Genomic DNA, 23,078 nt, shown 5'->3' on the forward strand with positions numbered 1-23,078 from the left:
TCACATGCTCAAGGTCGGAGTTAATATAACTTGCTATGATATACTTTAGTTCACTATGAAGTGGCTTGGGAAAATGTTGGGGATTTGATAGCCAGAATGTTGGGTTTGAAATAGGTTTTGGTAGATTTGGGTTTAGGGTAGACCCTTTGGCGTTTCTGGAGAGATTTGTGTTGTGATGGGTGGGTGATTGGCTGGGGGGGGGGGAAGGGACTCTTTCATTGGGCCTTCTTGTTTTTGGAGTTGGGCTTCTTTCTCTTCATGGTTGCTAATTATTGCCGGCTTGTCCTTGAGTCAGGTCAAGCATGGACGCCCGGAGAGGCAACCTGCCCAACGACTGACCGGCCGGCTGACTGACTGGTCGGATGGCTTCAATTCAGTGAAGGGTTCTTACCCATCAGAAAGAGGAGGAGGAGGAAGAAGTGCAGTGAAAGAGGAATGTTAATCTCCTCCCCACCACGAAAATTCACAATTCCAGCTCCCCTCCTTCCTGTCAAAGCCACGGTGCCGTCTGAAGAGTCGGCAAGGATTGTTCCATAGTGTGTGAGTGTGTATGTGCAGGGTGAAAAAAAATGTAGAAGATATGGGGAATGGGATCCACCACACATTTGGCAACAAGCCGAGACCTGGATTATGGATCCCAAGCTACTGTTCAAAGGAAAAGGTCGCCTAGTGGAGTAAAGATGTTGGCTCAGGGCTCGCATATTTCAATAGAATCTAGTCTTTGGGGATGGAAAATATAGGAAAGTACTATAATACTGGAAAATGAGAATTATTTAGTACTCGTTGTGAAGACCGCAATGGTATTATGTAGTATACAATTATGGCCTGCTATTATTGTAGTCTAATTGATTCATTTTAGATACTGCTCATCCTCACAAGGGTCCGCGGGGGTGTCGGGTAGTAGGGGGACACACACTCAATTGGTTGTCAGCCAATCAGACGTCAGAATAACCAATCATGTACACACATCATAATCCACAAGATTAAAAATGAATAAAATGATGACAATTGACCTAAATAACTACAAAAATGAATTAAAAAATAGAAATATACTCTGATTATGACCCTAATAATGCAAATTTTTTTTGGGAGTACTCTATAAAGGCTGAAAAATCCTAATGACAATGTATTCATGCATAAAATATTTTAAAATTCAGTCACTTCCCTTGAAACGTTGTTATTTATTATTTTCTGCCAAGTAGTTGACTTTGAACTTGAGCCAACAACCCCTCTATTAAAGTATACTACATCGTCAAAGATCTACAAACCTCCAGAAAAGACGTAGTGTAGACTCTTGCTACTTTAAATTCAGCAAAGGAAAAGTTTTGGGGGAAAAGTACTCTGATTTGAGGGATATTTTTAGCAGGTGGCCCCATAGGTGGTGCCCCCAAGGTCCTTGGGCTAAGTGGGTAAACATCACATCATAACAAGGTGGCGACTGACATCTTGGGATGTGGTCGCCGTCGCTTCCTAAAGTTATGAATGACGCCGTGTGTCCCGCTCGGCTTTGGCGACGGGTGCACACTGGAGGTATCCAGGCGTCTTTTTTGGTGGTCTTTCTATGAGAGAAAGCTCCATTGTGTTCACGTCACACCTTTACGGCTTGGCTCACCTCCCTTTGACCTCTCAGAGGGCCCTTAGATCCGCGGGGGTGAAAAAAAAGGGGTTGGATTGTGCGCCGTGGAAACTAAGGGGGGTGATTGAGAAATGTGGAGGTGGGAAAAGGCAGAATAATGGAGGTATGGCGAAAGGAGAGAGGTATTATTTGGACTGAAAAATAAGAGTTTTGGGACTGAAATTCAGTCATTCAGGACAATGGACAGCTCTTAAAAATTATAACTAAAGATGGTTAACTCTTTATATAGAAAAAGTGGCTAATTTAAGTGTTTTTTGGTTGGACTTTGGTGCAAAAGTCAAATTTTTGTAATTAAAAAAAAGATACTTTCATTTTCTGAACTGTTAATTGGTTCGCGGGGGGGCTAGAGCCTACTACAACCAACTATGGGTAAACACTGAATGGTGACGAGACAATCGCAAGGCATTTTAAAAATATATATTAATTTTGTTCTTGACTATTCATTTTTGCAGCATATTTTTTATAGTTTTAAATGCCTTCAATGTTAATAGAAACTAAACTAATCAAACTTTAAAAAATACACACTGAGTACACTCAAATATTCAATCGTACTCGCCAATGAGTTAAAAAAAACAAGGAAAAACTACTTTAACATTGTAAATGGTCAAATCAATGAATAAGAGATGGTAGTACTTGGTTGGGATTATTAAGTACAGAACCAGAAGGATCGAATAGGTTATTTCCTCGAAAACTTTGACGGGATTATCTTGTGTCAATGCGGATTAGCGCAGGCAAGATACACAGTCGGGGGTCGTGACTCAGTTAGTGTCGACCAGTTGCCCCGCTGATGTTATTGCTTCATTTGTTGTCAGTCAACGAACAAGTTGACATCCGGAAGTTTTACTGAGGAAAAAGTAAGATTAAATTTCAGTATCAAGACGGCTATTTGCCATAAACGCAAGTTTATGCCCTTAAAAGGGACACATAAAACGTTAAAATGATTAAAGGTCGGATGGAAAGTGCAGGCGACGGCTGGCTGCTCGCTTGTAAAAAAAAAAAAAAACAGAGTAGAGAGTGTCAAAAGTGGCTTATTTCTGGATTTTAGAAAAACGGTCAAATAATTACTACTGTTTGGAATAATGAAAAGTGCTTTAAAATGGTAGAGCGCATCACCCTTTGCTGTATTGTCCCAATTAGCAAGCGTGGATAAGCGCCTTCCTCCCAGACACAGGAAGCGTGGGCCGGATCGGCGAAAGAGAGCGCGATGAGAACATCCCGATTAGGAAGTGGCGGCGCTCTGAACCGAGCCTCCTCGGAATGCTTGAAAGGGACTGGCTGTTTGGATAAACCACGATTAAATCACTCCCCATTTGCTCGGTTAAGAATGTGAGAAAAAAATCAAGGAGCTAGTTCACTATGTATATTCTTATTAATTGTGTTTAAGAAAAGCGGACTGCTTCGTTTGGTTCTGGGGCCGAGTCCCAGAATTATTAAAACAATGACATACTACTTTTTGGGAATTGGGCAAATAGATTGTGCTTTAAATACATCTTTAATTTGAGACTATAACGACTGTCATCCAATTTTCTGAAGGGGACATCATAATGAGATAAACTGACAATCATAAATCCAATTTTGACTTTTAAAGAGCGCAACATTACTATAAATACTACAAAATTACCCCTAGCTAAAGTATATCTATCAACACAAATGGTTGTTTGCCTCTTTCTGCCCTGTGATTGGTTAAAAAACCAGTTCAGGGTGCAAATTCCCTCTTGCTTATCATTAGCTGTGATTTGCTTAAGCACCCCGGCGACCTATATAAGAATAAATAGTATAGAAGAAAAAATAGACTGTTATACACTGAAAAATTGCAAGAAAATATTAGGTTAAATTACTTTTTTCCCCTAAAATTTGTCAAAATTCTCCAAAAAACCCTAATTTAATAACGCATACTACACATTTACGTTTTTTACTGACTAAGAAGCTTCACTAGCAAAAATTGGACTTCCTTGTCCATACGTGTGTGGTCTCTAGGTTGTCCAACACCCAAGAATGTCATACCTGAACATGGTTACTATCGTCCTGACTTTTGTTACATCCATGTCGTAAAAATGGTGTGTCCATCCTTTATGTGGACGTGACCCCTATTCTGTCCACATGGCCTAAGCAGGGACACTTTTGTGGGAACAGCTGTTTGAGTAAAGTAACTTTGGCCCTCATTGAGGAGGGGGTTGCAGTTAATGCTTGACCCCAAATGTGTATTCTGGTGGAATTGGCTAATTGCGGTTGTTTTAGGGTTTCTGGGAAATTGATTTTGACTAAAGAAAATGGCTTTTGTGTTTTTGTTTTGTGTGCAGCGGAACCAGCAAACCTCTTGAAGATTTTAGATTTTCCTAGTTTACCCGAAGGCGTCACGAAAACAACGGGTTTTTGCTCCAATCGGAGGTCGTCGCAAGGACCGGATGTGGCCTACCGAGTCTCCAAAGAGGCGCAATTAAGCGCTCCTACCAAACAACTGTATCCAGGTGAGTTTACTTTGGCGCTAATCCCATATTTTTACGGACTTTCTAGTGGGATGAAATGGACAAATAAAGAAGGAGAGCGTTTTCCATTTTATGTTTTTTAAAGGCTTTTGTATAATTGATTATTTTATGCCAGTTAACCATAATAAACTTTGAATCTGTTCAATGAAAAAGTCCAGACAATTAAAGACTTTTAAAATATTTAAAGACGGAGTTAAGTATACTTAATTTTATTACATTAAATGCTTACAAATAAGGAACTACATTGACCAATATTCATTAATAATATTTAATTTTTTTTGCAATTGGTTTTATTTCATAATCATTAGAAGGAAATATATTTGATATCAATATCAAAACACTATAGCCATTTATTTACATTAGAATTGTTATTTAGTTTTACACTCACCATTTTTTACTGAATTACAGATTATATTTTCCCATTTAACATCACATAATATTATTTTGAAAGCACAACTCTTCCTGATTTTAATATCTGAATAAAAGTTGCAGGTAATAGATGCTAGTTAACCTAAAAAAATGTCTACAATTACAATAAAATGTTTTTTTAATTAAAATGTTACCAATTCCATCAATGTTAATGGTTACTTGCTTTTAGTCTCTGTTTTTATTTTATTTTATTCCAGAGGAAAGCCTAGCCAGTGACATCACTCCACCCCATTAATTTTTCCACATGATTAACCACCTCATCCTTAAAAAATGTCTACCCATAAATGACAAATACATTCTAAACACACTTGGACAAGACGTCAAGCTCATGTGGAAAAGTCAGCGCAGACATTTAGTCATCAAACTCGAGACAATTAGTTAAAAATTCAGACGTAGAAGTACTTTCCTATTACCTTTACGACTTGAAAAGAGCAAGCTAATTATAGCACGCTTTTTCCCACGCTGCGGTATGTCTCCTAAAGGATTGCCAAATTTGCGCCTGGGGCTACAGAAGCAAATAACGCCTGCGGCTACTAGTTTTCTGACTCAAATACTTCAACTGGTGGGCGCTGAAAAAAAAAAATCTTCAAGAGGATTCCCTGTTTGACTAAACATAACATTACGATAATATACATGATGTTTAGTTGTGAAATGTTTGAACCATACGAAAATTAGGATTTTTTTTTCTTTGCTCTTAAGTCTTGAGTAAACAGAGTTTTGGAATCAAGGGCACTGTTTACGTAATGAGATCCAACTAGTGGTAAGGCTGAGAAGTGCAGGGGAATGTACGGTTTTAGTTTGGGGGATTTTATGATATATTTTCATTATTGGTGGATTAAAAACTGGGTTGTTTTGGATTACTTCACTTTTGCAGTACACTAAAAGCAGTACACATTGAACCAATGTGAAAATTCTCCATAAAAAATAGACGGGCTAAAAAAATACAACAAATCTCGCAAATCAGGAGTGAATTTTCCTAATGATTTTTGGTAAAAAATCTTGGCAATTACCACATCTGTTTACTATCAAAAGTATGCATTATAGTATAGTTATTATTGCAGTACGCTAAAAGTGATACACATTGAACCAATGTTAAAATTCTACATAAAAAATAGACGGGCTAATAAAAAACAACAAATCTCGCAAATCAGGAGTGAATTTTCCTAATGATATTTGGAAAAATCTTGCTAATTACCACATTTGTTTACTATCCAAAGTATGCATTATAGTATAGTTATTATTGGACAGTAGTTGATTCAGCTATGAAGTTTTTTCCATGTCAGCTTAAACCTTTCGTTGGTTTTCTTCCAAACTGCCTTATCCAATTGTTCCAATGCCAAAAAAAAACACCACAACAAATGACCCGATTTTCAGAACTCTTTCCTTTGGCTGACCAGGTGATGTCTTCCCTGAGGACTTTTCCATCTTGGCCACAGTGAGGCCCAGAAAGGGAAGCCAATCGTTCCTGTTATCGGTGTACAATGAGCAGGGAATCCAGCAACTGGGTCTGGAAATGGGGCGTTCGCCCGTTTTCCTCTACGAGGACCACACTGGGAAGCCCGGACCGGAGGACTACCCACTCTTCCGGGGGATCAACCTGGCTGATGGAAAGTAAGTGGACTACCTTTGTGTGGGGGGGATCCCTATCAGGATTAGGGTCTCAGAACGGGTTTGAACCAAGACCACCTTTCCTTGTTCTTGTCTAGGTGGCATCGAGTGGCCATCAGTGTACACAAGCAGACCATCACCCTCATTCTGGACTGTAAAAAGAAGACCACCCAGAAGCTGCTTCGATCGGACCACCCCATCATCGACACCAAAGGAATTATTGTCTTCGGAACAAGAATACTTGATGAAGAAGTCTTTGAGGTTGGTACGATTTGAGTACTTTTAACAGATACTGCAAAGAAAAACCTTTAGAGTCAATGAAGGCATTGAGTATGGCTTTTGTAAGACTGTAATGGACTTTGGTGCCTATTTGTGGTTTGAGGCGGTGGTGGTGGTGGTGGTCATTTCCTCTGTAGACATGTTGGTGACCGAACATGCCTGATGGCTGCCACCCACGCGTCACAAATTGCAGTTCCTTGTAGCATTAGCCGCAAGGCGTATAGCTTGACCAAAAGTTAAAGTGTTTAGGTCAAAGTTTTTGAGGGATCAACTGACAGCCAAAGTTCAGAATTAACGTTTCTGGGTCCAAAAAATTTCATTAGAAGATTTTATCTTATCGGGAACACAATTCTGATGACTTGTATAGATAATTTTAATTATTTCAGTATTTTTTTTTCAGTCTTGGCAAGATTCATACTGGCTAAGTATAGTTTTGCCAAGAATTAGTTTGAAGCGAAATTATAAAACAAATCCCAAATGACATTTTCTCAACAATGGTTGATTTACTGTCCTGCGGTTTTATTTCAATTGTCCAACTTTTGCTTTTTTAATTAACACAAATATGCCACATTTATGCCATAATGCATTTAAATCCATGTCAAGTCACGAATCTGAGATATGACTACCATTTGTCATTTTAACTAGTCCTAAAGAGTTAAATATCAAATAAAACAACATTCCCAAGCTCACCACAATAAACTAATTGAAAAAAAAACGATACTTCACCTGAAATCTATTAAAAAAAGGAATCATCGACACCACCTAATTATTAACAGAGGCCGATTGGCTACGATTGATGCCGGGCCAACCAACCTCGCGACTCCCATCCACTAACCCACAGCGGTGCGTTTGAAATATGACATCACCCCCGCTGACGCCACACTTAAACTATCCAAATCCGAGATGGACTATCGGCGGTCCGACTCCCGGCTGTTACCGTGGGAACGAGGCGATATATTTTTTTTGTTTTAAAAGCCTCCCCCGCTGTTCATCTTGGCAGTTTGTAGTGGAGACAGACAAGACTAAGGGAGGAATTGGAAAACCACATTTTCCTAAACTGTTCTCCCCTCGCTCCCTTCACCCCGTTTAGTCTGATGGAGGGTTTATTTTATTGTATTTTTTTGGGGGGGTCTGCGTCATTTAGTTGGCGTTTAAGCAGTTCAGCCAGAAATAATTATGTGGAGGAACACATTTAAGTTTGGAAATTATCCGGAGTAGAACATACAGATTTGTTTTAGGATAAAGGGAGAAAGAAATGTGTTTGATGATATGGTAATAATTACAGATTATATTTAGTCATTTCTAAAAGAGCACTAATGTATTTTTTTAGGGATAAAAAGCTCAAATTTGACAAAAAAATTGTATTTGCAATAAGATGAGGATAAAATTCTAAGTACTTTTGCAAATAAGTTGCCTTTTTTAAAGTACAATTAGATTTTAGTGGAGAATAATTAAGTAAAAAATAAGTAAAAATGTCGGAATGTTAATGAAGTAAAATTCATATTTTCTAGGGAAATATTATGTAGATTTTTGAGCAGTAAAAAAAGTATTGCATACGTATTTGAGACCAAAACTGTCATTTTCAGATATATTCTATACAAATACTACACTATATAAATACTACACTATATGAATACTACACTATATAAATACTACACTACATATATATTGCATACAATAAAAACAACCATTGACAATACACATTTTGTTGAAAAATTAGAAATTACACATGTACTAATACTAGTTATGCCTATGAAATATCAGCGACGTCAACATAATTTGAGAACTCCTCCCACCCTCAAATATGTGACTCAGTGGTGGTCAGGCAATTGTAAAAGTACTTACCCAAAAAACGTCAAGCTTTGGTTTGTGGTTTGGTTTTTAAGGACGATGTCGTGGTCGGCTGGACAAACGTCCATGAGTACTTTCTGGTTACTCAATTTTGGTCCCACCGCCATTGTTGTTCCAAGACAAAGCTTTTATAACTGGAAATAAAACAAACACAATTGGTTTAGTTCATTCAACCCTGTTCAATGTATGGAAAGTGTTATTTTTTAATCATAATGGCAAAAAAGATGGAACTTGGGACATGGTTACATTAAGACAACGTCAATTTTGAGGCTGGCGAAATTGTGGGATGCGTACGCAAAGGTAGTTTTAGCCAACTCTGGAAAAAGTGATGAGTTTGCAACTGAGGTCAGTCTTGGAATCGTGGCCACATGGCGTGACATCATCCAGAGATTTCTCTTTCTTAGTCTTGCCAACCGTGCGAAACGTTTAGTTTTTAAAACCCCTGAAAGTTTCATGACTAGATTTACACTTTGCGTACATTTTGATTGCACCCACTTTTTTATGTGATAATTAAACTAGGAATTATGATTTTTATTAGCTCCATATAATACAGAGGCCTGAAATTTATGGCCCACTGGACACTATTTCACAAAAAAAGGTCAATAATTTCAAATAAAATAAATGATTTACTCAATTTCTCCATTTTTTGGGGGGAAAAATCTATTTAAATAGCCATAAAGAACTAAAGGAAAATACTATCTGTAAGGATGAGTTTTTTTTTAATAGAATTTCTGGAACAGATCTAATTTCCACTTAATATGACCCAGAAAGATGTGAGATTAAAATCTTTAGCTGTTAGTAATTAACAGAAAATGTGATAAAATATAATCATAGTACGCTTCATTTTTTCTTAATTGGATGCTGATTTACGGTCACAGAGTTTACCAACTGGCCTAAACCCAAAATGCGGAATATTCTGTTTGTGTTCCGTAAATTAGGGACTCGGACTCAAGACCTCCCAGGGTTGCACAGGGCTAGGCGTGTCACTAACCTGGTTTGTCCTGAGGATTTAACCCTAATCAAGCTGCTATGTGAGGTGGAACAAGAAAATCATTGCTGGATTTTAGAGTGCTACATTCAGTAATGCTCATGGGACATTAAGTCATTAAGTTGATTCTGTGTTTACGGACTACTAAACTAAAAAAAAAGGCAAAGACTCAAAAGGAATCAAGAGCAAACAGCAATATTGTCATAATTCAGAACAACATATACAGTAATGGATCTTTATAATGTCTTATATCGTCTAAACTGGTTCAACAGGAGAGTGTGCTTAACATAACATTTTTAACCTGAACTATGACAAACTGTGTGTAAAAAAGCCAACATTTTTGGAGGGTTTTACGAAGGGGTTTGTTGTGCAGATGTTGCAAGACTAAAGTCCCATCATGGGAACATATTTGAGAAGGTTTGGGTCCAGCCGGAAAAGTTTTGGGTCAGATTCCGACATATGTTTGGCTACATTTTTCCTACCTTCACCTGGATTCAAGCATAACAATACTGTAGTCCAACAAAGACTGTGACAAATGTCTGCCTCCCACTTCCATTTGCAATTTAATCAGTGTATACATGACAAGTTTGATCAACGATGTTTTTCTGGTTGTGCTTTAGTGACTAAGGAACGTGTAATTACAGCACACTCATTTCAACCAGAAATGTTGTATTCACATTTCGCCAGGAAATCACATCTGTACAACAGCTGCACACATAATGCTGAAAAGAACTGTTCAGGGTCCAAGTTAGGGAAGGAGAAGATTAGTTTGGACGTTGTGGACGAATGGCCGAGAACTGAAGTTGAAGTTAAACTTATTTGTTAAACAAGATTGGTTTAAAGTGGCCATGTTAACTTGGTGTACTAGGTTTTGTTCAGTTTTTAACCAAATTTAATATAAAATCCACATATAGGCGGGTATGACAATCTCGGGTGATGTCACTTTACCAGTTCGCATTATGAAAACCTCTCCACTTCTGTTGCTAGGCGGGTTAAAACTGCAAAATTAATTCCCTGCTTGATTCCAACAAACTTTGCCAAAAGATACTGATAACGAAGATTCTTACTATCAGGTATCAAACTATGACTCAACATTGTAAATCCCCCCAAATAACCCTAATTCGAAATCACCCCCCCATAATGAGTTAACCAATGTAACCCTAATCTTGCCCAATGTGAGGTTTCAATTGCAATGAAGGGATTTACTATTCATCATATTTCTGGAAACTTACAAAACAAAGGCCAAGGAACACGGTCCCGTTTTTCTTAACAGTTCTACGAATGTTATTCCCGACCAAGTGTGAGCTCATTTTCATATACCAAAATCCTCCCATTAGAGCACAGCTGCAACTCACCAAATCTAATAAGAAAAAAACCCACTCCAAAACTTAGCATAGTCCAAAACGGAGATATGGTCACATGACCATTTCGGGTCTACTCCATTCCTCTGGTCCTGGAAGAAACTTGGGTATTTATTTTTTTGCACATTAAGTAATCAGCAGTCCTAAACCATGACAAAACAGGAAACCATATTTATCCCTAACGCTCTAAGGACTATTAAAGGATCACATTTTACTATTCAACTCCACAAAGTGACTCTTAACATATTCCTATCTGAAAATGAGGATCTAACAAAAACCCCAGAACAATTTTCCCTTCTTATTGCCTTTCTTCATCCCCATTACTTCGACCCAAGTACTTTGGAAAAGATATACTATGACATCACTTCATTTGGAGGTGCGATGAGAACATGTTTGGGCCGAAGCGTCGACGTTAATGTAGCAGACACACACACAGCTCTGCGTTTTTATTCCAGTCTAGCCTGGGGATCCCACAGAGCCTTCGTCTTCTTTTCCTTTCTCTCGCTCTCGCCTTACCATCAATCTCACCCCTGCTTGTCAGCATTTTTTCTTTCTTAAATAACTGTTTTACCGCCCACTGGCCAGCCCCTACTCCACACTGCCATACAATCTCCTCAAAGTCAAACTTCTACAGGTCCGCTCATGTTACTCGCCATAATATCACCATCACCTCCAAGGCATTCAAGTTATTAATAGTGGAGAATCCTATTGAAAAAAATGGGCGAAATAAACACCCTGAAGTCAAATCCAACCTAATTTGGGTGCAGATGTTCTGCTTTGTCCTCATTTGTTGTTGGTTCGTCCCTCCTACTGTCCTTGTTTGTTTAAATGCATAACTTAGTCGTCTCGCTGACTTCCTGTTTCGTGTTGTTTCCAGGGAGACATCCAGCAGCTAATGATTGTAGCAGACCACCGCGCCGCCTATGACTACTGCGAGCACTACAGCCCCGACTGTGAGGTGTCCGTTCCAGACCAACCGCAGAACCAGGACCCCAACACTGACGACTACGTAAGTGTTCACAATGAATTCTTTAGAAATATAACCTAGTTTTCAGGTGGGCTTTATCCATAGGCCTTCAGTTTTCAAGTAAGTCCAAATAATAACATGTCATGTTAACACTTCAAGCTCTATTAGACATACGTATGACTATCACTTATATGACCTAATCCCACCTATAATTCAAGCCAAAAAGAACCCAGGCACTAATATGGATTAATATAATTACCTTGAAAGAGAGGTATCTCATTTGTATTGACAAAGTATGTTGTCAGCAACAGACGGGGGAATGATGATGAAAGATCCCTGTCCAAAGCTAAATTCCTACCTCAAATCCAGACTGCTAATTAATCGTGACTTAGCAAAATTTTACTGCAACTTGACCTTTGAGTGTAACATTCACTCAACAGGCAAATCATTCCTCATTCTTGGACAGTGTAGCAAGTTAAAACGGAGAAAAGGGAGTCTAATAAAGGTTCCTACAAGTGGGATTCTTGTCTAGATCAATTGCACTTGATACTAATTCTAATTCTTAATTTCTCACATCATCGTATATTGATGACTAAATATAGGATTTTCTTGTCGTCCCTCATTTATGATCTAGAACACAGATGAGGACAGTTACTATTACGAGTACCCCTACTATGAGGAGGAGAATGGAAAAACTCCCGACTCAACTGATGCTGAAGAACCAACTGAGGATGTCAAGGTAGTCAATCAATAACGGGGATTCTAAAATATGTTGCATCACAGCAAATCTGCACTACTTTGCATTATAGGTGACGGACAGCCTGGCATCCAAAGTTGAAGAGGCCGTTATTGCTGCTGGCACAGGTGGCAATGTAGTCATCTCTTCATCTTCCGGTTCGTCTTCCAGTTCGTCTTCCGGTTCTTCTTCCGGTTCGTCTTCCAGCACGGGCTCTTCCTCCAGTAGCTCTTCGTCCAGTAGCTCTTCTTCAAGCACTACCGATGACACCGGTGCATATGACGGCTATGACAGCTATGGAACTTATGATAATTACTATGATCCATCCGAGAGCGATGGTTCTCAGCCCAAATTGGATCTGGGAGTGTCAGGAAAGATTGATCTAGGAGCAGGAAGCGCTGTGGAAACCAAGGTTGTCTCCGGTGTTGGTATTGGTGGTGGAGGAGGATCCTCAGTCACGATCAACAAAACAACTGTAGGTGAATTTCTCAGATGTTGACCATAAAAGTTGCTGAGTCTAAATCTTGTCCATATTCCTAGCTCGGAACGGCCTATGGCGACTACGGTGATTATGGCGATGGAGATTACGGTGTAGACAGCCACCTGACTACTGGCGGAGGCAGCAGCAGGTAGAAGACCAGTCCTATGACATCCTCTCAATCAGAGTTGTGACTTACTTGGATAACATTATTGAGAGAAAACTTGGCTTTGACTTCTTAATAATCCACTTGACTCACAACTCTATTTCCCATCCTTGTGATTGACTCTACTTTCTGCACAAATCCTAGACGCACAGTCCACATTGGCGGTGGCGGTAGCAGCAGCAGTGGAGGCACTATCAACCTTGGTGGTGGCAGCAGTACCATCGACCTGGGCCTTAGCGGAGGAACTATCGACCTGGGTGGTGCTGGTAGCAGCAGTACCATCGACCTTGGTGGTGGAAGTACCAGCAGAATCACGCTTGGTGGTGGAGCTAGCGGAAGCAGTGGCACCATCTCCCTGGGCGGTGGAGGCGGCAGCAGTAGTGGCACCATCTCTCTGGGCGGTGGAGGCAGCGGTAGCACCATCAGTCTGGGAGGTGGAAGCGGCACCATTGGAGGTGGTAGCAGCAGTGGTACCATCTCACTGGGTGGTGGTGGAAGCAGCAGCAGTGGCACCATCGCTCTTGGTGGCGGATCCGTTTCAGTCGGAGGTGGTTCAGTCTCAGCTGGGGGCTCCTCCACAGTAGGCGGCGGATCGGCCAGAGCCGGAACCGGAGCTGGTGGTTCCATCGCCACTGGAACTGGACTTGGCATTGATGGCGAGGGAGACTACACTGACCTCGACTCCTTCAAGGAGGAGCACATCAATAACTATGATGATTTGGATCTGAATATTTATGATGAGCACTATGACGACTTGGAATACTCTGACAAAGGTTCGAAAGTGCTTCCTGCAGAGACCGAGTACTATGGACAGGTAGGATAGAGCTAGTTGAAGGAGGCATATGGAAAGACAAGGCGAGGCTAATTCTTGGGTTCATTGTTCCAGGTTGATGGCGTCCGTGGTGAAAAAGGACAGAAAGGGGAACCTGCCATTATCGAACCGGTGAGTAGCAACAGGCACTTCCGATAAATTCTGACTAGCTAATGTACAAAGATATATTACAGACAACCCATGAACTGACTGAATTGAATCAAAGTCAGGACTTTGCTTCTCAAAGATTACTAGTCTAAATCTAAGGACAAGTTGTGACTCATCCGAGGACACTCATATGGATGTTTGCATCCACCGAAAAACTGAGAGAGCTAATGTACCACTGGTCATCGGGAACGCCAATGTAAACATTTGGAGAAGAGCCATGTGGGGATTGTCATTCAAGTGTAAACACAATACGCGCCATGTCTAAACACTGGCAGAACACGGTGGAGAAATCCCTCAAAGGTTTTTCACTCACAACCGAAGATGCATCGCTCCCAAAAACAAATGTCAACGAGTATACATGACAGACCTTTTTCATATTTACACTGTCCCCATGTTTAGTTTCTCCGTCTTCCAGACAATAGACAGATGTCTACCATTTTCCCATCCTATCAAGATTTCATTTAATTTCACACACCATGCTAGGACAGTCAACTGATAACATTTCCACCAAAAAACACAAATTCTACTTCGTATACAACCCGACGACCTTGCCTTTTACAGGAACGTACGCGCAAAAGGCACGCCGTTCACTGCAGGGCTTGTTGACTGTGCAAATTAATCACCCTCTTAAGTGACGGAATGACAGGCAGGAATGCACGTTAAGGCTTGACCTTGTCATCCTAATAGATTTTTCAAAAAGTGCACCTCTGATAACGATTCCTATGTCTTGTGCCTTACAGGGAATGCTAGTGGAGGGTCCGCCTGGGCCTGAGGGGCCAGCGGTAAGTCAAGCCTCCGCCAAAACATTGTCCTACGCGAGGCTTTTTCTTTCTCTTCGCTATCCTGGCCTGTTTATGTCAGCACAAAAAAACAGGCCTTGATTCTCGTTTCCTTCAAAAAGGGAGTGGTCGCTCTCCCAGATGAGATATGGTCTTGCCCAGATGTTCATTTTTTAAGCCTTCCCTTCTTAAAGAGCGCTCCCTAATGGATGCAATGTATCTCGGTTCGGCAACATGTGTGATTGGTTAAAAAATAACAAAATAAAATGCACGTGAGAGTTGAGTGTTAACATTTTTTTTTAACTTATTGTGCTTATAAAACAGGGTCTTCCCGGACCTACTGGTGCTGCAGGCTCACCAGGCGTTCCTGGAGATATCGGCGAGAGGGTGAGCCTATTCATAACTTTATCAGAAAATGTTACCAATTTTATATATAACGTTATTTTTTTATTGTCTTACACAACTTGAATGACTGACAATTAATGCCTTAAAACTATCTACACCTAAATTTTTCATTTTCCACAAAAGTTAGGAAGCAATAGCTTATGTTAGTTAATGGGTGACCTTAAAAAATGGCCTCATTTACGGAAAATATCCTTTCGATTTTATTAATACAATCTGCCAATAGAAGAGAAAAGTTTGATTTATTAGAAAAATCGTGGCAATCATGATCCTCCAAAATTGGGGCTTATAAAAAAAGAGAAAAACGAGGAACTGACATGTGCAATATATTATCTAATTCGAGTTAAATTATCTGCCAACACAAGAGGAAAATGTGACTTGGCAAGCTATGCTTAAACAGGCAACTAATTTCATCTTAGATTTGAGTATTTGTAAGAAGTTTGTCATTGTACTGGGATGTCATTTTTAAGCAAGTCTGTATATACACTCATTGTTGGTGTTTGTGTTTTTTTGCTCACCTTTTAGGGTCTTCCAGGTCGTTCTGGTCTTCCTGGTGCTGATGGTCTACCAGGACCCCCTGGCACTGTTCTGATGCTGCCTGTAAGTAAACAACAAAAACAAATGTCATGTTAAATACAGTACTAATAGTGTATAAAGTTTTACAAAAGTTTTTTTTTTTCTATCACTCACTATTCAAGCATGATCTATTGAATTAAGTTCATGTTTTTTTTCCTGATCAGTATTAGAGTGTCTTAACTAGAAATTGGCCTACTGTTTACCTTTTTATTATATTTTTAATGTTAAAAATGTTTGTACACTAGCAGCCTCTTGTGGTATTTTCTGCAAGAACATCAACAACAATCTTGCATATTATAATTCATATTTTACGCAGTTTCTTGAGCTTCATTTGGATTAGAAATAACATTTTACGTCTAAAATAATTAATAATTGGCATTAAAAGTGATTAATTTGCCTGCCAATAACTCTGAAAAGTGCTTAATTAAACTGGACTTGGAGGTTTTAATTAATGAAAAGAAGAAAAACAATAATAATAATAATAAATCATATTAAAATGACCTGTCACGTTTCCCCTGCTGATTTGATGAGTTTCCCAGAAGTGAGTTAGCGCTTTTTTTTCTTTCTTTCCACAAGTTGAGTCTGGACAGGATGTCTGTCATTCTGCTGGAAAAATGATTCTCTGCAAAAAAAAGAAGAAAAAAATGTACTGAGCACGTTGAGTTCATTTAAATTTGTGATTTCAGTATAAAACCTCACATATGCGTACCAGTGAATTTACCATTGGGCCAACTATTTAATAAAAGCCATGTGAAATGCGCAAAAAAATACCGAAATGGTGGTGAAAGAGGGAGTGAATCACCAATGTGTGTATATTGCCTCTGGATATATACTTTAAAAGAAAAAAATATATTATTCAGACCATAAATTCCTGTTATAGCGTGTCATCATGACCACAGTTTTTAGACTCCAAGTCAAAGTCCCCAAAAATCAATCAGCAAAACATGAGGTGATATGAAATATTAACTTAATTTGCGTGAAAATGATCTAATAGCTTGAAAAGTCCAACTATAAATCATTGAATTGGCATTTACAAAGTTGCCAAAAAAACTGTAATCATTGGCGGAAAACCATTGCCTTACCACAACATTTATATTCAAATTTACCTGCAATTTAGACAAAAAGCGTCATTTCAGATCATTTTTTTAACCATAAACTATTGAAAACAGTGATTTTTTGTGTGAGGGAATTTCCTCAAGTTCGAGAAACTGTCCATTTCGATAGCCACGTCATTACATGACCCAATCGCTCAGGATTGCGGCCCCTCAAAGCCGTTTGAAAGGGGCCAACGACATATGACTCAGGTGTAATACACTCCTCTATCCGCCAGATGGCAGGTTAAGCATTTCTGAAATTGGTCTCGGGTTTCCCAGATGGAACGATAGAAAAGATCCTTGCACTTATTTTAAACCCGACAGACTGGGCACCAAATAACCCACATGTGACCTTGGAGGAGTTCCAAGGGATTAACACTATATGGATTTACTCTCTTGTAGTTCCGATTCAGTTCTGGAGGGGGAGACTCTGGGCAGAAGGGACCCGCCATGTCGGCCCAAGAGGCTCAGATGCAGGCAATCATGCAGCAGGCCCGGGTATGAGTTTGTTCAACACCATGAAAGGATGCTGTCGTCTTATGATGCTAATTTTGGTTCTTCTTGGACTAGTTGGCCATGCGTGGATCGACTGGTCCCATGGGATTGACCGGCAGGACTGGCCCATTGGTGCGTCCCTCCCCGAAGGAAGCAACTGGGGGTGACGGTGTTAATTAACTTTGCTTTTGTTCTAGGGTCCTCCTGGCGTTGCAGGACTGAAGGGAGAGTCTGGAGAGGCGGGTCCTCAGGTTGGTGATTTCAACTTGAAATTTGCATTCTGGTATTCGTAGTACAAATAGAAATAAAAATATTTTTTCTACAGGGTCCACGAGGACCACTGGGATCAGCTGGACCTCCAGGGAAACCCGGCAGAAGGGTACGCATGACACTAAGTAAAGACACAAAAACGGGAGTGCCCAGAGAAAACCCACGCAGGCACCGTAGAAAACACAATTATTCTCCCACAGTTAATCTCACACAATTAATCTCACACAATTAATCTCCCACAGATAATCTCACAAAGTTAATCTCACACATTAATATCTCACACAGTTAATCTCACACATTAATCTCACACTTTAATCTCTCACACAATTATTATCACACAATTATTATCACACAATTATTATCACACAATTATTATCACACAATTATTATCACACAATTATTATCACACAATTATTATCACACAATTATTATCACACAATTATTATCACACAATTATTATCACACAATTATTATCACACAATTATTATCACACAATTACTATCACACAATTATTCTCCCACAAAAATTCTCACACAATTATTCTTACACAATTAATCTCCCACAATTAATCACCAACAATTATTCTCCCACAATCATTCTCACACAATTATTCTCACACAATTATTCTCACACAATCATTCTCACACCATCATTCTCACACAATCATACTCACACAATCATTCTCACACAATTAATCCCACACAATTAATCTCACACAATTATTCTCACACAATAAACCTCACCTTTGTGCAGGGTCGTGCCGGAGCTGATGGCGCCAGAGGGATGCCAGGCCAATCTGGTTCCAAGGTATGCCTACGCTCTTACATCTTCACCTTGGTGACTTGCTCAACGTCCCCAAGTGCTGCAAGGTTTTTGGTTTTCTCTCAACCCAGGGAGATCGTGGATTTGACGGTTTGGCTGGACTTCCTGGAGAAAAAGGACACAGAGTGAGTTACAATTTTCTAGGTCCGTTTTTGTTCCCGTTTATGTCAACACGCCTCGTTCCAGGGTGAAGCCGGACCCCATGGACCACCCGGTGGTCCTGGCGAAGATGGCGAAAGGGTAAGACATTCATCAACGTAATTTTTGGGGTGGACCCCGTCATCTACGGTTCGTGAAATCTTGGTCTTTGTTTTTTATTTCGATTTTAGGGAGATGATGGAGAGGTTGGACCAAGGGGACTTCCTGGAGAACCAGTGAGTATTACTATTTTTGAAAACAACATTTGTCAACAATGAGTAATTTCCTTCTATCAGTATTTTAGCCAAATATTGTGTATTTGTAAAACCAAAAAATACTAAAAACTACACTTTTTACTTGACTCATTTCTTGCAATTCACGCTGACATCCGTCCATAGCAGGAGGGCTAACCAATAATCATATGATTTGATTTGTCAATCCTCCAATCTAATATTTCTCTCCTTATTCTAGGGACCCCGTGGTTTGCTCGGACCTAAAGGACCCCAGGGAACACCCGGACCTCCCGTGAGTCCAATATCCAAACGGCTATTTCACAGCTAATGCGTTTGTTAGAATTTATGGAAGAGGGATGCAGTACTAATGTGTTTTTGTATGCGGCGTCCCGCAGGGTGTTACCGGAGCCGACGGCCACTCTGGACCCAAAGGCAACATTGTAAGTGACAAATAGAGCTGGGTTTTAAAAGGAGCATATTGGAAAAATCTCATTTTAGTCTGTGACAGTTTTTAAGGAATAATGGAAAGATCAATATTTGACATCTTTTTTTTTTTTCATGTGCAATTTTGAAGGAGTGAAAGTGGGCGTTAGCGTAATTCTATGATATGTATAAAAGGAATAAAGAAGGAATTATGGTAATTTTTCTCAGTGACAAAATTATATTTCACATTTGGTGGGTGTACTTTTATAAAACTGCATTTTATTTTTCAAATTTGGAACTTAAGGGGAATAAAGTAGAATTATTTTGGTCATGAAGATAACCACAATATACAAGTACTTAATTATATGCAGAAAATTGTATTTTTCTCAGGAGTTTAGATTCATTTCTCATTTTCTGAACCGCATTATCCTCACTAGGGTTGTAGGGGGGTGCTGGAGCCTATCCCAGCTGACTTATGTATGTAAGAATCAAGTAGTTAATGCAAAACTGCAAAATACTTGTGGGAATAAATTGAAAAAGTTGACTTGCATAAGTTTGCATGGCAATACTGAATAGAAATAAACTTCTTTGATTGGTTGTGACCCAAAGGGACCTCAAGGAGAACCAGGACCACCAGGTCAACAAGGCAACCCGGGTACTCAGGTGAGCAAATCAACTGAAAAAGTCAAAACTTAACTTCCCTTCTGAGCAAATTCATGATTTCTTATTTCCCCTCAATCTACCCACAGGGTCTTGGCGGTCCTCAAGGTGCAATTGGACCACCTGGAGACAAGGTGCCGTTTTCAGATTTTTAAGTAAACTCATGTATATATTTGAGGCATAAATATGCTGTTTTTGCACTCTTACTTAATGGGATGCTCATCCAAAAGCTCAAATAAGCTAAGTCATGAGCGTGGCATGCCTCTGAGGCACAAATGAAACATGGCTCCCATCCGTTTTTTTAATTAGCCGACTATTCAATAATGTAGTGGGTTTCCCCCCCAATGCATGCAGATTTATTTCTACCATTTCTATGGATTTATATATATATTTTTTTCTTGTGCGGGTTTATAGGGTCCCACCGGGAAGCCTGGTTTGCCAGGAATGCCGGGAGCTGATGGTCCACCAGTGAGTCACGTTTTTTTACAAGCCTCTCAAACAAATGTATCTTTAAATCGATATAGAAGAGAAAAGAGTGCCCTTAAAGTTATAATACAAAAGTACTAGCAATTCAATGAAAGGTCAGTCATCAGTTGTTGTTTTCTATCTAAAAACCAGCTTCCATACTAATATGATGACCAACTAGACCTTTCTTACTCAAAAAAAAAACACTAATAAAAAAAATATTTCCCACTATACTTCTATTGTGATTCAAATCCTTAAAAATACCACAAATGGAAATCTGCCATTACAAAGTATAACAGCATTTTTTCTTCTTCTCACATAATCAAACTCAATAAACACATTGGACTTATCATCAACTAATAAAAAAACAATACAATCATTTAAATAGATTTTTCACACATAGCAAATACTTTGATATTGTGTTTTTTGGACTAGGGTATATTTTCCAAGAGCTTTTTACTGGTTAATATTGCAACTATAAAAACCAAGAAGAACAAAAAGGAAAAAGTCCCATTCTTATCAATCAATACCAAAGCTGCAATAGCTTCCTCTATCCTTCTTTGGCCTATAGCCTTTATATCTTCCCCCTCTTTTATTTCCCACCCTCCCTTCCATTTGTTTTCTGGCGCCTGCCTGAACCTCATCTCGGATCCATTTCCTTCCCAAAGTGGCAACAATAGAAAACCATCAGCCTTCCATTTCCTTCCAATCGCCTCTCTCTCTCGGCCGAAATGAGAAATTTATACCTCTCTATAGTACGTAACATAAACATATACAGACATATATAAAGCTCCATTTAAGATTCCTAAAAGTGGCTGATGGAGAAGAAACTTCTTGGCTAAATAAAATGTCCTTCAGTAGTTTTTAGCACTAAGACTTCCAAGATAATAAAATGAGTCAATATATTATAAGTCGTTACATGCAGATGAGCTGATATTTTATATTGTTATGATTTATAGGGTCACCCTGGAAAAGAAGGACCTCATGGAGAAAAGGGACATATGGTAATGTTTACACTACACTATGGTCCGGGTATGTGTGAGAGTTTAGTAAACGTACTGATTTTGTTGTTGTTGTCTACAGGGACCGTCTGGCCCACAAGGACCTATCGGTTATCCCGGTACTCGGGGTGTGAAGGTGAGTTGTCAATCACGCGATAGAGTGTAAAGTCTAAGGGAAGTTATTATTTTGGTTTTATATGCAAAAAGGCAGTAGCGATGGGGAGAACATTTGGTATTTTTTTTTTAGTTGTTGTGGTCCATTGGGAGCCAGAAATTAGATTGTGATTTTGGGAAAATGAGTTGGAATTTTCTAGTTTTTAACAGTTTAAGTTTAAATTCATAAATTATGAGAATAAAATGGGATCATTTTTAAGAGAGCAAGATTATGAGAATGGAGTTTAAATCTTTAAGATGTAAAAAATAAATGAAATTGAACACCTGAGCTATGACTAAAGACAAAAATGTGTTAGATTTTTGTCGTTAAATGAAAAATTTACAATTTTTAGGTCTTAATTTAGTAGCATGTAATGGTATTTTAATAAGAATATAATTAAATATTTGTATTTTATAAAGGTTTTTCAATGGTAGCTTTAAAGTAAAGACATTGCAGAAAATATTGATTTGGACAGACAGTGTTTTTCCCATTTTTTAAATTATTAATGTTAGACGAGGAAGGTTCTTTGGAGAAAAACACTATTGTGACAATACGAAAAATGTTTGGGTGTAAGCCTGGGAGCTGTGTCGCTTACCTTATTTTTTATTTTGTCGCATCTCAGGGAGCTGACGGCGTCCGTGGCCTGAAAGGAACCAAGGGAGAGAAGGTATAAGAAAAATAAAATGCATTGGAGATGGTGTATGATTATTCATCTTGCGTTGTCTGCTGTCCTCGGATGTCATTTGAAGAATTTCCATTTAAATTAAGCCTGGATTTTTTTTTTTTTGCCAGGGAGAAGACGGCTTCCCGGGCTTCAAGGGAGATATGGGCATCAAGGGTGACAGGGTGAGTTGCTTTTGTTTTCTTCTTTCAAAACCATAAGTACAATTGCTTTGGCACTCTGAAATCACTGCGGGATTGTGGGTAATAAGCAGGTATAAGGTACCGTTATAGTGGCGAGGCACTGGCGGCAATCTCAACAACTCGAGTTGTAATATTGGCAATTTAAGTCACAACTTTGAGTTGTGGACTTAATTGCAGCATGTAGATTTAAGCAGCTGTCAAAATTTTACGTTCTGGCTTTAAGTTGAAGACTTTTGTTACAGGTTTCCAAAAAAACTAGATCGTTTGAAGCCTTTAATGAGGAAAGTCGTAGGCAATTACAATGAGGCTCTTAACTAACCACCTGTCCAAACCTTCAATATTGAATTCTAACTTGAATTAGTAACAATAAGGCATAGAATTTTACCATCAGTTGTACACTTTTACATATTTGGGTACAATACTAGTACTAAAACTAAGAACGTTCAGTTCTTTTACCAGATGTATCGTAGCCTTGAACCTTGAGACTTAACACTGACTTCCAGACCATTTCGTTGAGTCATGAACCTTAACACAAAACCAATAATTTAACCTTGGGTCATAGCTTTTATCTGTCAATCTTAGCCTTTAACAGTGAGCAGTAGCCTCCTCGTCGATCCATAGTTTTAAACATAATTTGTCATTGCCTCTTACAGTGAGTTTCAGCTATAACTAGCTTCTATCCGCCACTTCATGGCCAGTGTTAGCCTCAGTCCTCACTTTAAAACACCACAGCATTCG

General features: G+C 39.1%; 1 protein-coding gene and 1 long non-coding RNA gene across 3 annotated transcripts in view; one reads left to right on the plus strand and one right to left on the minus strand.

The window, feature by feature from the left end:
- LOC144210232 (uncharacterized) overlaps nt 1–23,078 on the minus strand; it is a 37,254-nt gene that overhangs the window by 12,866 nt on the left and 1,310 nt on the right. Inside the window, exons 2-6 of the long non-coding RNA XR_013329337.1 lie at nt 22,072–22,119; nt 18,324–18,507; nt 16,223–16,343; nt 15,664–15,743; nt 8,284–8,423 (exon numbers count right to left, since the gene is read on the minus strand). This is a non-coding gene — a long non-coding RNA (uncharacterized LOC144210232). The remainder of the gene's footprint in view (nt 1–8,283; nt 8,424–15,663; nt 15,744–16,222; nt 16,344–18,323; nt 18,508–22,071; nt 22,120–23,078) is intronic.
- The window catches only part of col5a1 (procollagen, type V, alpha 1), a 41,236-nt gene that overhangs the window by 6,131 nt on the left and 12,027 nt on the right, over nt 1–23,078 (plus strand). For both annotated transcript variants that reach the window (XM_077736776.1, XM_077736777.1), the window contains exons 2-30: nt 3,937–4,104; nt 5,949–6,162; nt 6,258–6,420; nt 11,516–11,647; nt 12,240–12,344; nt 12,415–12,816; nt 12,882–12,970; nt 13,130–13,799; nt 13,872–13,928; nt 14,705–14,746; nt 15,068–15,130; nt 15,671–15,745; nt 17,218–17,313; nt 17,386–17,442; nt 17,508–17,561; nt 17,636–17,689; nt 18,334–18,387; nt 18,474–18,527; nt 18,589–18,642; nt 18,732–18,776; nt 19,012–19,065; nt 19,169–19,213; nt 19,806–19,859; nt 19,946–19,990; nt 20,271–20,324; nt 21,281–21,325; nt 21,405–21,458; nt 22,099–22,143; nt 22,269–22,322. In XM_077736776.1, coding sequence (XP_077592902.1) covers nt 3,937–4,104; nt 5,949–6,162; nt 6,258–6,420; nt 11,516–11,647; nt 12,240–12,344; nt 12,415–12,816; nt 12,882–12,970; nt 13,130–13,799; nt 13,872–13,928; nt 14,705–14,746; nt 15,068–15,130; nt 15,671–15,745; nt 17,218–17,313; nt 17,386–17,442; nt 17,508–17,561; nt 17,636–17,689; nt 18,334–18,387; nt 18,474–18,527; nt 18,589–18,642; nt 18,732–18,776; nt 19,012–19,065; nt 19,169–19,213; nt 19,806–19,859; nt 19,946–19,990; nt 20,271–20,324; nt 21,281–21,325; nt 21,405–21,458; nt 22,099–22,143; nt 22,269–22,322 — 3,098 coding nt within the window. The remainder of the gene's footprint in view (nt 1–3,936; nt 4,105–5,948; nt 6,163–6,257; nt 6,421–11,515; nt 11,648–12,239; nt 12,345–12,414; nt 12,817–12,881; nt 12,971–13,129; nt 13,800–13,871; nt 13,929–14,704; nt 14,747–15,067; nt 15,131–15,670; nt 15,746–17,217; nt 17,314–17,385; nt 17,443–17,507; nt 17,562–17,635; nt 17,690–18,333; nt 18,388–18,473; nt 18,528–18,588; nt 18,643–18,731; nt 18,777–19,011; nt 19,066–19,168; nt 19,214–19,805; nt 19,860–19,945; nt 19,991–20,270; nt 20,325–21,280; nt 21,326–21,404; nt 21,459–22,098; nt 22,144–22,268; nt 22,323–23,078) is intronic.

Source organism: Stigmatopora nigra, chromosome 17 (assembly GCF_051989575.1).
Source record: "Stigmatopora nigra isolate UIUO_SnigA chromosome 17, RoL_Snig_1.1, whole genome shotgun sequence".
Taxonomy (NCBI): domain Eukaryota; kingdom Metazoa; phylum Chordata; class Actinopteri; order Syngnathiformes; family Syngnathidae; genus Stigmatopora; species Stigmatopora nigra.